Below are 16,707 nucleotides of genomic sequence, written 5' to 3'. Positions count from 1 at the left end.
CGACCTCGGAAGGATGGCAGGCTGAATCAACCCCCTGGTGTTAATTCAGCAGCCAACGGGGCTTGAACTCAGGACCCTGGGATCCCAAGCCGCCACCCTAACCACTAAGCCAACACCAGGCTCCAGGTTAAAAGGGGAGACAAATAAATAGACCTTGGGCTAAAAAGGGGATTTATTTTTTCAGGGGAAAAAAAGAAAAATTTCATGGCTGAAAATCCCCCATTCATTTACATGGGGAAAAGTGAGCCAGAACCAGTATTCTTTCCCTACTCACCTTAACTGTGAAGCCAACACCAGGTAATGCTTCACATATTATTGTTTAATTATGTAAAACACATTTTACAGTGTACATACTTACGTTCATAGTTTAGCTTTTCTTTTTCTTGCCTCTTCTTAGCTGGAAAGATCTTTGGCTTGTCAGTGAAACGCATGTAACACACACTGTGATTACTGATCATTTCTGGGACCACTGCAAGTCAGTCGGGTGTGATAACCAACATCAAATCAAATCGTTCGGTGTCTTTCTCTGCAATTTCACCTTGTCTTGTTCTCGTGTAATTCATTTGACAAACGCTGCTTTGAAATGTAGCCCAGCTTGAGTCAGAAAAGAGGGTTATTTTGTATTTTGCTCCTGGAACAATGCATGCAGCATGCCATTGTGATTATTCTAGTGAAGCATAAAGGGAGGACCAAAATATGTTAACACAGAGGATGTGATTGGCCAGTTTTGTTTTATGTCACGGAGTGATGCCACCATTCAAGTTGTCCATTCACATTCAGGTATACCACTCGAGTTCCATTCTTCTGCAAATTGTAGAAAAGTATGCAGTTGTTGAACATGGAAACATTGATTAAAATAACAAGCTGATTATTTCCATGCTATTTTGTGGTTGATTAATAAGTACTTCCACAAGGGGCATCATGAGTTACAACATTTTTGGCCTTGACCAAGTACTTCCATGAGGGGGAATGATGAGGAATGTTAATAACAAGGATAACGCGAAGGGGACTCGGTAGAGTGCATACCTCTGCCACGTAATGCCTGATCCATGAGAACATATCAGGTCCAATAAATTTTTGAACAAGAAAAAGAGCAATCAAAGATTGCAGACCCTCGCCAAGACTGCTTTTGTGTGGTGTATTTTGTGTGGTGTTTGTGTACTAGTGTGTTACATAATTAATGAGAGACATAATTAGAACTGACACTTTATAAGTGCTGGCAGTGATGACCAGGTACCAAGAAGTCCCGCTTTGATACCACCCCGCTTTGATCGGACACCTGACCCTATCCCATGACATTTTTTTCATTATTATTGTTATTATTCATTATTCAATTGAATTTAGAATAGGATTAAAATTAATTCAATTCAAATCAAATGGAAGACCAAATAGGAACAGTCCTACATTGGAGTAATGAGAAGGAACCCAAACAAGAAAAAAACAAAGATGAGGTCATCAGGAGGGACCTGGATCGGATTCACATTTCAGCTGCTACTCCCCTACCCTCAAACCCTTCCAGGTACAGCCAAGTGAGCCTTATTCCAAAAAAAAATAATAAAATAACCCATATCAAAAAATTAAATAATTCTGACTTCCAGACCATAGGTCCAATCAAGTTGAAATTTAAAAAATGCGTTTCCCATCACTACTAAATCATAAATGTGAAGTTTCACGTCGTTTGATTAAGCGGTTCCAGCGAAAACATTATTTAATATTTTTCTTCAATCTAATATGGCTGCCAAACCATGTGACCAATGACATCATATGTGTGAACCTTTTGTTCCTCATGGACAGGCAGTCATACATGTAAAGTTTCACCTCAATCTGTTCAGCCACTTCAGAGAAGAAGATTTTTGATGGTTTAAAAAAAACAACAAAAAACAATATGACTGCTGAATCACGTGACCGATGACATCATCAATTTTTTTTCTGTTGACCATTTTATCCCGAGATGACCATCAAAAATTTTCATAATGATCAGATGTGGAGTTTTACAAATGCAATAATGACATCATAAAGATGGCACCTATGATGTCATTAAAAAAAATCACACGCATTCCCCATGAGAAGTACTCGATATGTGCCAAGTTTCAATTTTTTCTTTGGTGCGGTTTCAGAGATACAGAGGTCGAAAGTTTTTCCGTTTTTCCAATATGGCAGCCACACCACGTGACGTATTGTTGCGGGGCCGGACGTCGACCGCGAGATGGAGCTGCAGCGTCGGCTCGACCGGTCGCCCGGAATTCAGATCGTACTTCTTCGGAAAAGTCCGAAGAGTACGGGTCCTTTTTTTGGACCGTGAAGGGTCAATATTTCCACCACGTGGTACAGGCTTATTTGCCAAATCTTCAAAATACCTAGAGACCACGTGGCGATCTACCAAGTCTTCACACCCTCGACGGCACCCGTACGGAACGAGATGCTTAGCGTGCTCGTTCCATGTGCATCCCGAGCGGTTTGATCGCCAGGTTCCTTCGGTCCGATTGTCCCGTTACAACGGCAATGGGCAGCTAATTCCCAACATGCAGCACGCGAAGCCAATGAAAGAATGGACACGAATGAGCTGAAACATTTAACAAATGGGGGTTTATTTATACAATAGGTGGGGAATGAGGGAAGCACGTAAGGGCAGAGCTAAACCGATTATTATTATTAAGCACGTAAATACAGGCAAAAACACTTATACATTTCACTACTTATCAGACGGGCCCATGGACACACACACACACACGCACACACACACAGATAATCGGACCAATGGTCTTTATTATGACCTTCAGCTTGGAGGGACAGGCGGGCTGAAGACCAGGGTCTAACTTGGACCTGTCCGCCTCGTGCGGTCTTCAAGTCGGTCGGTCTGGCGGGAGGCGAGACGAACCCGGACTCCGGCGGGCGACCCTTGCAGTTCCTGTGGGAACTTGCGTTCCTTGAGCTCTCGGTTGTGGTGAGGAGGAGAAGTACGGCGTTGACCACGACCGGCCAGACAGGCTCCGTGGGACGGGCGCTCCAGCTAGACGGGATGTCCAGGTCGGGGAAATGCTCTTTCGTCCGGAGCTCTTGAGCTCTTCCGCTCCTCTGCCCTCTCTCTCTCCTCCGCTCTCTTCTCTTTTGTCGAGGAAGGTCCCTTATCCAGGAAGGTCGCTTGTCGTCTCCCGATCGCCATGATTCTCTCTGACCAGCTTCTGGCTCCCCTTTTATCCATCTCCGCCGGCCCGACCCCTCCCCCACTCGGGCCGCGGAGAATCCCGGGGCTGTTCTCTTCTCTGCAGCACTGCCGCAAAGCAACGGTCGTTTTGTTGCTGTCGTTGCGGAGGATGAGGTTTTCCAATAAAGGGAAGTCATAACTATAAAGATAAATCACAGCGCATGAACGTTTATTTACCCATTAGACAAGGGAAAGGAAGCTCTCCATAAAACACATACTTGCCGATATAACTAATCTATAGGACCTGAATATGGTGTGCGATAGGTTTCCAAATTTGTAACAGTATGACATCATAATTATTAAAACATTCGACATGTGTAGTCGCAGGAATGGTGAAAATTTCGTCTCAATCTGCCAAGCGGTTGTGGAGAAAAACATGAAACTTCTGTACGGACAAACAAACAGACAAGCCGGTAGGCGGCCATGGGTCGCCGAGCATCCGATGACCTTTGACCCCTGATCTGAGTTGATCTAGTACTAAGTACTTACGAAATTGCAATTGAATCGGTTAACCCGTGTATAAGCAAGGGGGCTTTGAATGGTCATTTTGCCTGAACAATGCACTCATTGACCTTTGACCCCTGACTTAGCCGAGATAGGTCAATATGTCCTGAAGCAAAGTTGTAGTACCCATTGAATACTATGTACCTATGAACTTTCATTCGTATCGGTTAACCCGTGTAGGAGCAAGGGGGATTTGAATGGTCATTTTTCCCGAAAAATGCACTCATTGACCTTTGACCCCTGACCTAGCCGAGATAGGTCAATATGTCCTGAAGCAAAGTTGTAGTACTCGTTGAGTACTATGTACCTATGAACTTTCATTCATATCGGTTAATCCGTGTAGGAGCAAGGGTACCTTGAATGGTAATTTCACCCGAAAAATGCACTTATTGACCTTTGACCCCTGACCTACTCGAGATAGGTCATTATGTAAATGAGCAAAGTTGTAGTACTCATTACCGTCTATAAGCATGTAAAGATTCATTCGATTTGGTTCAACCGTCTTGGAGCTAGTGTACTTTGAATTTTCAGTGGGAATGCTCAATGGCCCTCGGACACCCAAGTTGAGAGGGTCACCATTTGGAAACTATAAGATATAGAAAAAAATTGATGTCATATAGCGGATAGAGAATCACCTTAAGATTATGCATACCAAATCTCATCGAGTTCCATCTACTGATAACTACTCAATATCAATTTGAATGAAAAGTACCGAAAATGCGGTTTGATATCGGAAATCCCCAAAGTTCGAGGGGGTGCTGTGGGTGAACAAAGATATAAATCGAAAATCCGGCTCGATTGTTTGTGCACAATGCATTCCAGATGATTAGTGTGAATTTTCATGACCATCTGACCATAAACCGAGGAGGAGTAGCATTTGGCGCAAAGGCACCTCCAGGTCTCGCATATAATCGATTTTTGCCATTTGACCCCTGACCTAAGCAATATCGGTCAATATGTCCCGAGGCAAAGTTGTAGTACTCATTGCGTGCTATGAACCTGCAAAGTTTCATTCGGATCGATGCACTCACCTGGTCACTAGGGGGCCTTCAATTTTCACCAATTTTCGGGCATACCCCATTTGTAGGGGGCGCTGCGGGTAAACTATTCCATATATCACAAAAACCAGAATATATTTGGTAGAGCATCACCTGGAGATGATTCATGCCAAATTTCATAAGCCTACGTGGTATAATGGCTTTCGGAATTGATTTCGCGTTAACGGTACCGATTTTGAAGGTTTTTCGGCTGTTGCTAGGGAACCAAAGCGTCCCAAGCAACCATCACAATTTCCAAAGCACTAGGTCATAAGATGTACCTACCACCCGAGTTTGGTCAAAATCGGCCCACGTTTACTACCACTTATGCTGATGACAAATGAACAAACAGACAGAATTACTGACAATAAGGGTCACCTATTTCGGCGACCCAACAGACAGACAAACAAACAAGTAGTCAGAGACTGGTACTTACGAAATCGTCAACTTGACCTCTGATCTTGTCTGATAAAAGCTGTCTCTAGAGAAGGTAGCGACGCGAACCAGAAGTTTCTACGATGATTCTGTACCAAACCATCAAAAATCGAATGTTTGACCTCACTGTGACCTTGACCTTTGACCGATTTTGAGGAAAATCTAATCAGCACTAGCCATCACCCTCCTGGACCATGTGGTGTAATTTGACGTTGGTAGCTTTTTCCGTTCTCGAGTTATCGTGCCTACAAACAAACACACAAACACCCACACAAACAAACAAACACACAAACAGATGACGGAAGTCATCAATATACTTACGAAATCTTTAGATTTCGTAAGTAACAAACCCAAATGCAATACCCTCTCCTTTGGCGAGGGTAAATATCGTGGGGACGGATCCGGATGAAATTTTGTGGACAGGTTGGCTGTGTGACAAGGACGAACTGATTAGATTTTGGTAAAAATCCGGATCCGGCTACTAGAATTTAAAAAGTGATTCTTCACCATTGAGAGATGGGGCTCAAAAACGACATGTAGCGCGATATCTCAAAAATGTATTTGGCCCAGATATGTTCTCATGGATCAGGCCTTACATGGTGGAGGTATGCACTCTACCGAGTGCCCTTCCAGTTTGTTATGTTTCTGGGGCCCCAAGAGAAATTATACGAGATTTTTACATATACCGTATTGCTAAAAGTTGAAGTGTGTGTGTATGTGTCTGTCTGTCTGTCTGTCTGTGTGTGTGTGTGTGTGTGTGTGTGTGTGTGTGTGTGTGTGTGTGTGTGTGTGTGTGTGTGTGTGTGTGTGTGTGTGTGTGTGTGTGTGTGTGTGTGTGAGTGTGTGTGTGCACGCACGGCTAAGGCTATAATGTGGTAACAGTAAATCGCAGGAACCCGACACCTCTCGATCAAGGAGATTTCATGTATTCCCTCTATTTCCGTGAGTCCGATTTTTCATTCAGGAACACAACCATTACAGTTAACCATCTTGAAATTGCCACTCTTTTGTTTAAAGGCTGAAAAATTATGTTTCAAAGTCTATTTTAATCAAAGATTTCACACTATCAATGGCAGGTTAAAAGTGCCTGGTGAGCCGAACCCAGTCAATGCGCATTAAACACACACAGTGTGTGCTCAAAAGGCCTCCATTTAGCATTCATACATAATTTCGAAAGACACGTATTGCACTTCAGCTCAGGACTGGAAATCGAGGAAATCTCGTTCCCTCAAGCAGTGGAGAGAGCCATTTAATATGCTATTTTATTTGGCATTAGCGATGACTTGTAACTTGTATAAAACACAACATGATGAACGACGTGGCATGTTGAATGTACCGAACAATTCTTACTGAGTGATATGTGACATCTATGTGCTTTCAGTACATACTCTTTCACATGTAATTTTGTAATTATTGATCAGAGCCACATTTAATTTATAAGTTAATCCTGACAATCGATAGATACTAATTGTTTTAGAAATATGAAGGACCAGAACTTTAGTACATATACCGTTTTTATACCACAGCTTTGATCTCTCAAGTCAAAGACACATTGGAAACATTTTTTCTTCTCTTAATCTCTCACAACAGGTTTGGGCCTGGCATCCTCTTCTGCTAGTTTTGCGTCTGCATTTGGTGGGACGCCAACCGTGAAGAAAGAAAAGTTGAAGATTGTTGTTGGTGACAATTCTTATCAAATCAACAATAAATACGATCACAAGTATCGACCATTGCCAGCAAAAGAGATTGTGGAGGCAGCCCTCTCCCGAGTTGGTCAGAAAGTCGACTACGACGTCTTCACAAACAACTGTGAACACTTTGTGACCCTATTGCGCTATGGAGAGCCTGATTCTGAACAAGTAAGGATGTGTGTCACAAAAATCGCATTACAGTCATTGAACAAGTTTATTTTCTGCTTGATTCCCATGTCAAGTCATCTGATGTTTTGTAATTTTATTCCAAGATTTCTTCATTGGCTTTTTGAGCTGTTATCAAATTAGGTAGTGAATACAATCTGGTGATGCTGTGACATAAACCTGGTGATGTTGGAAATGAGGCATGAAAGTTGAATTCAACTTGTAGCCCACCCTCAGAAGGGAGACTGCATCATTAGCTTAGCTGTATCCCAGCATTTGGCCAGTTAGAGGAAATAATTCAATGTAACCAATGGTACATATTCCTTTGAAATTTAATTTTGGTCACATATACATCCACTGGATAGCATCATACAGTATTGTAGAAGTCAAATTCCATTGTATCGCCACACAACAAACATGATTTTCAGGTTAAAATGCAACATAAATCTCTACTAACTCGCAGAGTACCCACCCTATGGGTGATCTTGTTCCAAGCATGCAACACGTTCTTCTGATGCATTCCTTTTTGGGGGCAGTGTATAGGCAAGTGACAGCTCTGTATCATCATCATTTTACAGCTGTTTCCATGCTTGCATGTGTAAGCCATGGCTGCTTTCCAAGCTACACGATCCTTTGCGAAAAAAAAAATGATTAGAAAAAACCTTTAACTCTAAGATTGTCAATCAGCAACACATCCCATGTTTTCCTCAGATGTCCTCTCGCTCTCCTTCCATTCACATTAATATCTATATACCTCCTCACACAACTACCCACCCACATCCTTTCCACATCTTCACTTCCAATCCGTTACATTACAATGACACAATTTCACCTCCATTTGGTTCTTCTGACCACAATCTTGTGAACATCACTTTGCAGACCACCACTTCTTCTCGTACGACTGCTCCGCCGAAACGCCAGTACAGTAAGTCCTCGCTTTTCGCAAGGGTTGCGTTCCTGGAAAACCTTATGATAAGCGAAACTGTGTTAAACAAAACATATTTTCCCATAGAAACCAATGTGTTAAAGGGGGATGTGTTTTTGGCTCGGAATTTTTTGGACATAAACACAAATAAACAAAACACACTCCTCGAGTCGTAGCGACTTACCCCGAGGCTGGAGGAACGGAGTTGATTGCGGTGGACAAGTCACACTTGTGGAGTGGCAGAATCGTCCCCCTCTTCACTTGACACTGTGCTGTCACTTTCTTCACCAGCAGGAACGGTCTCTTGGCAGCTGGTTGAAGGAGCATCCTGGATGGTGGATGGAGTTGGTGCTGCATCTTTTGGCTTGAAAAATGCATGGAGAGTGGGCTGGATGGCTTTCTTTTTCTTTGCTGCATAACGTTCCTTGTAGCAACAAAGGGCATCATAAACAACACAGCTAAAATCAGTGCTCCTTTCAAGATTTGGATCTTGCTCGATAACAAATTCTGTGGCACTTTCAAACGAGCTGAGGATTTGGCTGAGGTTTTTCATGGTGAGATGCTTGGATGAAGGTGTCACAGCATCTTCTTCTTCCTCAAGAGCCCACTGCTGTTCCAACTCCATAAGATCTTCATTGCTTAAGGGTTCTGCATGAGACTCCAGTAAGTCATCCACGTCCTCTTCGTCAACCTCTTCAAACCAACCTCCTGCGCCAGGTATACAATTTGACTTGTAATCAACGGAACATCAGCAAACCCCGTGAAATTGTGGACACACTCGGGCCACACTTTCTTTCACACAGCGTTCATTGTGGAGGCACTCGCCTCCGCCCATGAATCCTCAATGTTTTCCAAAGCCATTTTTATGTTGTATGTTCGCCAAAACTCCTTGATTGATAGCTTGTCCTTATCAGTTTTTTTGATAAGCTGCAGCATGGTATGCTTAACATAATAGGCTTCAAAAGCAGCAATAACTCCCTGATCCATAGGCTGTAAAAGTGAGGTAGTATTTGGTGGTAAAAATACTACCTGCACGTTTTCACACCAGTCTTCCATTTGCTGAGGATGGGCAGGAGCATTGTCTACAAGCAGCAAAGATTTGTTGTCAATGTTGTTCTCCTTGGAGATACTTCTCAACATGATTGGAGAAGTAATTGATCTCGTAATCGTGGGTCAATGCCCTAACAAACGACGCGCTTTTTCTTGTATCACAGCAAGAGATAAAGACATGCGACGTTTAGTTTGATCTTCTATCCACACACATAATAAACGCTTCATGTTGTGCATGGCACCATCTCTCATTCTCGTTAGTGTCGTTGCACTCGAACTGGTCGCAATCTGTGATATTTTCTTTATCTTTGCCGAACTTTGAACGATCGAATGTACAGTCGATGCAGCGATTGCTGCGCGCGGCCGATTTCCGTTGTCCCTTCACCTCATTCATGTCTTTTAATTATATCCAATTTCACCTTCAATGTGACAGCCTTTCGTTGTCGCTTGAAACGAGATGTGCTCGGCAAAAGACTTGCGGGTCGCTTGGGATTCATACTGGAAGGTATGCAGGCAAGCGTGAAGAGAATACGTACAGTACAGCATACAGTACATGCGCAGTAAAGTGAAAGTGTGTTTATGCGCATCCTGTGTGATTGTTGTTTTTTGCAGGCAGTTTGAAACTTTTTTTTGCGTTTTTCCTTGCAATGACATTACGATAGGCATAAAATGTTTGCGATAATTGAAAAATTGGTCATTAAAACTAAATTACGAAAAATCGAAACTACGATATGCGAACTTCCGGTTAGCGAGGACTTACTGTATTGGCATTTCAATAATGCTGACTGGACTGGTTTATGAAGCTTCTTTTCTGACTTTCCCTGGAAAGACTACTGCCTCTCCTTGGGCGATGCCTCTATCTCTGCTGAACGTATAGCTGTGGTTATTGTTGCAGGAATGGAGGCTTATATCCCCTTCTCTTTCAAGTCTATCTCTCCGACCAATTCTTGGTTCAATAATTCCTGCTCTGCGGCCATTCGTGCGAGGGATGCCGCATATCGGACATGAAAAAACTCTACTTCCTCCGACTCACATTCAGCTTTCCTATCTGCCAGAAATCATTGCAAATATGTTATTCGTGAGGCGAAGCATTCCTTCATTCAAAAGAAATGTGACAACCTCTCATCTTCTTCTACCAATAGATCTTTCTGGTCCTCAGCTAAAAGTATCTCCAACAACTTCTGTCGCTCTACCTTTCCTTTGCTTTGTCCATTCCGATGATACTATCACTGTCTCTCCGACCGATAAAGCAACCCTTTTTGGTTCTCTTTTCTCCTCGAGCTACACACTGGATGACTCTAACATTCCATCTCCCTCTGATGCTCCCCTCACCGATCCTATGTCCCTCCCTATAATCTCTTTTCATGCAGTCAAAAAAAATACTCCTCTCTCTAGACATAAGCAAGGCCGACGGGCAAGATGGCATTCCTCCCCGTGTCTTGAAGGAATGTGTTTCAGAACTTGCACCAGTGCTTGCTCATTTGTTTCGTTTTTGTTTAAAAACCCAAACTTTTCCTCTTACCTGGAAACATGCCTTATATTAGTACAGCCTCTTTTAAACAATGGTGATCGTTCAAACCCTTCTAACTACCGTCCTATTGCTCTGACTTCAACTGTTTCCAAAGTCTTTGAATATCTTCTCAATTCCCATTTTCTGAAGCATCTTGAATCTCACAGTCTTCCATCTGACCATCAATACAGCTTTCACAAGGCAAGATCTACAGGTGATATCCTTTCTTACATTACAAATGTCTGGGCCTCTTCTTTGAGAGACTTTGGGGAATCCTTTGTTGTCGGCCTTGATATCTCAAAAGCCTTTGACAGAGTTTGGCATCGGGGTCTGATATCCAAGCTTCCCTCTTTCGGCTTTCTTCCTTCACTCTGCTTTCTTACATCGAGCTTTCTCTCCGACCGCTCTATCTCCTTAATTGTTGATGGTTCAACATCTCCCCCTTCCCTATCAACAGCGGTGTACCTCAGGGTTCCGTTGTCTCCAACACTCTTCCTTCTTTTTATCAATGACCTTCTTTCTTCCATAAATAACCAAATGCACTCATATGCGGATGACTCAACATTACATTCCTCCATGTCTTTCCCATCTGCCCCGTCTTCCCCTTCCCTCACTCGATCTACATATCGTTTCATCACAGCCACCTCTTTAAATTCGGATTTGGACAAGATCTCCCAGTGGGGCAAATGTAATCAAGTTATGTTTAATGCTTCAAAAACTCAATTTCTTCTCATCTCTCTCTATAAAACTCCTCTCACCTCTCCAATCTCCTTTGAAAGCTCTACAATTACACCATGTGATACAATATACCTACTCGGTATCACTCTAACATCAAATTTATCCTGGAATCCACACATTACTCAAATAGCTGAGTCTGCCACAAATAAATTAGGAGTCCTCTTCAGATGTCGAAGATTCTTCTCCTCTGAACAGTTGCTCCAACTATATAAAGGATTGATTCGTCCTTGTATAGAGTACTGCTCTCACATCTGGGGAGGTTCCAGCTCCACATGCTTACTGGACAGATATGAATCCAAAGTTATTCGACTTGTCAACTCTACCATTGTAACCTCAAAACTCGACATTCTCAAATTATGCCGCATCGTAGGCTCTCTTTCTCTTTTCTACAGATATTACTTTGGTTTCTGCTCTCAAAAACTTGCTGCTTGTGTACCTCCACATTAGCGAGACCAAGGAATACTCGTCAAGCCATTACATCACATGATTATCGTGCGGCCATTGGCAACTCATGGGTGGGCCGTTACGATGTTTGTTTCTTCCCCTCCACTGCCAAACTCTGGAACTCTTACCTTCTCACGTCTTCCCAAACACTTATGGCCTTCCCCTTTTCAAAAAGCACATTGTTTACTTCCTCTAAAACTCTTCGACTATTCTGTCTTTCTTTACTTTTCTATTCATGCAGTTATTACCTTCGCATTCTGCGAAAGGTTATGTTTTGGTCGGCGTGTATTTATTTATTTATTTATTTATAATCTTGTGATTCGTATAACTCAAAAAGTATTAAACCGAATTGCATGAAATTTGGTGGGATGATTGGTTATTTGCCAGGAAGCATTCGATTAGATTTTGGGATCGTTCGGGTCAAAGGTCAAGGTCACGAAAAGGTCAAAATCGTCTTTTTACGATAACACGGTCAATTTTTATTCAATTTGCATTACATGCAACTAACGCCAAAATGTTCAGAATTCAACGCCTCATCTTGTGATATGCAATATGACACAATGATGCCCATACTCTTGTTTATGAACAGGTTTTGCAAATTAACTCTATGGTCAAGGTCAAGGTCACTCAAGGTCAAAATATACTTGTAGGCATAACTTCAGATCTAATAGAGCAATTGACATGAAACCAACGTTAAAATGTTCCGTGAAATAAGAGCTTTCAGGATGGTAGTCCGCGATTGGTAGTGACGTCATTGGAAGTGCGTCAAAATGATGTCACAAGATGACGTCATTTTTAAACTTTCGATTTTTTTCAGTGTTTATCATTCCATTTTGTTGGACTGCCCTCAATGACGTCTAACACCAAATTTGACATCCATCGGACTGATGGTTGTGATGTCATGGACGTTTTTAAATGATGTTTTTCAAATGTGCCCGGAAAAAAGTAGCGGTGGCGAAGGTATGCGCTCTACAGAGTGCCCGTTCTAGTTTTATTTAAGGCTTAGCCTCGATGAGGACTATTCAGTCCGTGCTTGTAGCCTTCAACATAAAAAAGTAAAATAAAATAAAAACATGTCCGAACCATCTCAACCTACCCCAACGTATAACCCCACTAATGCTTTCTATACCTAACCTATCTCTTAATTCCACATTTGATTTCCTATCCTTCAATTTCACATTACACATCCACCTCACCATTCTCATTTCGTTTTGTTCACACCTGTTCATCCTAATTCTTGATCACCCATGTTTCACTGCCATGCAACACCACGCTTCTAACGCAAGCTGCATAAAGTTTTCCTTTTAATCGGAGAGATGTCCCTTTTGATGTCAACAGGGGTAACAACTCCCTGAACTTCTTCCAGCCACTTCTAATTATTGCAATCACTGCTGCCTCCATACCACCACATGCACTAATCATATCACCAAGATAACAGAATTTATCTACACATTCCACAGATATATTCCCATAAACGAACCTTTCCGCTCTAACTGTAGTCATTTGTTTACCTGCACAAACAGCACATTTGAAGTCAGGAACCACCTGCCGTCTACCCCTGATGCCACACACCTCTTGTGCACCCAGAAGTTGCAGGATTTACACAATATTGAATTACTACCTACACCTTTTCTACTGCCAGCACAGGTCCACCTCCCTTTTTATAACACACTTCCTTCTCCCGCACCACTAATAAGTACTTTTGTTTTCCCTGTATTCACTTTCAATTCTCTGTCCTCCATACCCTCCTTTCAAACTGCATATTTACCCATTACCTCCTCCACACTATCGGCTATCAGCACTAAGTCATCAGCATACAAGAGTTCCCAAGGTGAGCCTCCTAATTCCTGTGATATAGCCTCAAGAACCATAATGAACAGGATTGGGCTCAAGACTGACCTCTGATGAACACCCACTTTCACTTCAAAATCCTCACTCTGCACCCCATTTACCCTCACTTCCCCAGATATTTTCTCCTGTAATTACCAAACAATAAAAATTGCCTTTGTCATGCCCCTTCCTGGGATGAAACCAAGTTGCATTTCATGCATATGAACACTGTCTTATCATTTTATACATTACTCTCTCTACCACTTTAATTCCATGGTCCAGCAACTTCAGACCCTCATAGTTGCTCCGAACTTAGGCATCACCCTTCCCTTTATAAATATTCACCATTACACTCTTCAACCATTCATCTGGGACAGATGTCTCCCTTATAATTGCATTTATCAATTTAGTGATTAAATTCACTGCAATATCACCAAATGCCTTCAGCATCTCTGCGACAATACCAGTGTTGCTTGCTGCTTTACCATTCTTCATTTCATCAACAGATTTCTTCACCCATTCTTTCTTTATCTCAGGTGGTGGGCCCTGCACAGGCACTACTGCCTCCAGAATATCCCTGTTCCAAGGGAACTCCAGTTCCGGAACTCCAGGCATACAGTGCCTATGTCCCCTTCATCCCGTGTCACACGAGATGCATAATTATATGGAAGGGTCATATAAGTGTTTATCCCATACATGCCTTTCTCATGCAATTGGTCCCAATGTTTCCCTTCTTCTGCCCTGCATACCCTGTCACAACCCATTCCTTGTTTCCCATACTGTCGACCTTCCGAACATTCTGCTCTCCATGACATTCCCATACTGCCCTCACTATCTGTTATTGTCCATATTATCACGATTATGCACATGCTAATAAAAAGCACTGCTACATCTGTCATGAACCTCCAGTAACATTCTTCTCATTTGCAGATGTCCTTTCTTTCCCTTTATGACTTCCTGTATCCTCTTTTGTAGTGAGATGCGCAAGTCCATGATTGGCTTACCTTCTCACTTGACAGCTACGTGAGTAACCAGTAATACCTGGTAGGGTCCGGTCCAATGTGCCTTCAGTGCGTTCCTCCGCTTGAACACCTTGATGTTCACCCAGTTGCCGGGCTGGATGCCGTGGTGTTCCTCCGCAGCCAGGTCTGGTCGCGCTTGTTTGACCTGCGAGTCAAATTCTTTCACAACCTTTGTTAGAGCAGCACAGAAACTAATCGTTGCCTTGTCCATCATGTATATGTCCATGTTTTTTTGACACTTTACCAATATTATAACCTAGTGTTGGCTTAGCGGTTAGAGAGGTGGCTTGGGGTCCTAGAATCCTGAGCTCAAGTCCCATTGACCACCGAACCAACCCCAGAGGACCGACTCAGCCTGTCACTCCTCCAAGACTTGCAAAAATGAACATCAGTACACGAGCAATCGGGCACCGCATCAGCGGCACAGCCATGTCCCAACCAACAGCCCAAAAGGCAGCACACTCCACCAACATTTGACAATACACATAGCTTCCACTATCAGTTTACCATTTTTTAAACTTGCATACCTTGCGATGTTATATTGTTGTGGGGCCGGGTTTCGGTGGCAAGCACGACCGCTAGGGGGAGCAGTAGAGTCGGCTCCACCGAACACTCCGTAATTTATAGGTCATCACCCTGGATAACTCCGGAGCCGTCGGGTCACTTAAAGGACCGTGGTCGCCAATACTTCGACGGCGTGGGGTAGGGTTAATTGCCCAATTTCAATATACCTAAATACCCACGCAGTCTACCTACCGGGGAACCACAACCTCGGCCGACTCTGTCCGATCCGAGTCGCAGATAACGACTCGGATCCGGCGTAACCGAGCGGAGTTACCAGAGCCGCGCCGGACCAAATGAACAATTTACCCTCGCTATCTCTCAATACACAGCGTGCCAAGCCAATGAAAGAAACACAAACGAGCTGGTACATTCAACAAGAGGGGAATTTATTTACAACAATAATCGGGGAGGGGAAGCACACAAAGAGCAGAGTTATCCGAATAAGAAATGTAATGTACAATGAGCAAAAGAAAGCACTTACACAATTCTACTTGAAGACGGGCCCACACACAGACACCCCCCCCCCGCCCAAAAAAGATGGCCACGGCCTTTATTGATACCCCCAGCTCAGAGGGAAGGTGAGCTGGAGGGTAAGGATGCGAGCTTGGACCTTCCCGCCTCGTGCGGCCCTTGACGATTCGGATCGGCGGGACTCGCACCCGCAACACGATGCCGCTCCAAGCACCAGGTACCGCGCTCTCCAACCAGCCACGCACCAGTCAACCAAGACCACGGAGAAGATCAGAGATGACGATGACCCAGGACCAGACGAACCAGCCAGCATCAAGACCCGCGACCCCCAAGACGACCAACCTCCCCAGCATGGCGTTCCTTTATATCTTTCTTTTCCGGGGTGAGAAAATCACCATCTGAGGTGATCTCCACCCTCATTGGCCGAGGTGTCGTGGGAAAGTCGTCCTCTGAAGGAATGTCAACCCTCATTGGCCGGGTTGTCATGGGAAAGTCGCCCTCTGAAGGAATGTCAACCCTCATTGGCCAGGGTGTCGTGGGAAAGTCGCCCTCTGAAGGAATGTCAACCCTCATTGGCCAGGGTGTCGTGGGAAAGTCGCCCTCTGTGCGTGCTTGGACAAGGGGCATGCCCCTGCCTTTCTTGGCGGAGTCCCGATCTGAGGCGATGGAAATCTCCGCCCACGTACGTGGCTGGAAATGTGTGTGTAATGGCGCGATGTGTGAAGTGAAGGAGTGATGGTTTCGGTTGGCTGGAGGCTCGATTTGTATTGCAAAAACCCTGACTAAAAAGTAATTCGCAGCACACACATGTAATTCCCATTATACACAGGTAGGGGGCCCTAACTATAAACACATACTTATCGAAATAACTAAGCTTAGAGACTGCTGTCTGTCTGTGTGCACAAGGCTTCCAGATTCGTAACAATATACCTTCTTATTTCCAAATTGTCCCTACATCGTGTGCTACCATGTACTCATATCAGGAATCCGTATATATTGTTATGCTTCTATCCTTGGCTAGATTGCATGCTGCAATTAGCACACGTACCACTTTCCAACATATCACTTTCAGAGCACACTGCATATCCTCGCAGTTATTTTCCTCCCCATCTTCAG

At 43.5% G+C, this 16,707-nt stretch overlaps 1 protein-coding gene across 3 annotated transcripts in view; it reads left to right on the top strand.

Annotated features, from left to right (window-relative positions):
• LOC147018790 (phospholipase A and acyltransferase 1-like) overlaps positions 1–16,707 on the top strand; it is a 72,436-nt gene that overhangs the window by 39,364 nt on the left and 16,365 nt on the right. For 2 of the 3 annotated variants that reach the window (XM_085898831.1, XM_085898832.1), the window contains 2 exons: positions 6,772–7,040; positions 14,071–14,346. In XM_085898831.1, the coding sequence (XP_085754957.1) occupies positions 6,772–7,040; positions 14,071–14,346 (545 nt within the window). Of the gene's footprint in view, positions 1–6,771; positions 7,041–14,070; positions 14,347–16,707 lie in introns of those variants that run through there. The other variant, XM_085898833.1, reaches the window with a different exon arrangement.

The sequence above is a fragment of the Eptatretus burgeri genome, chromosome 10, assembly GCF_056783735.1.
Source record: "Eptatretus burgeri isolate ZD-2024b chromosome 10, Ebu_testis_v1, whole genome shotgun sequence".
Classification (NCBI taxonomy): domain Eukaryota; kingdom Metazoa; phylum Chordata; class Myxini; order Myxiniformes; family Myxinidae; genus Eptatretus; species Eptatretus burgeri.
This window is presented reverse-complemented; position numbering and strand designations above follow the sequence as displayed.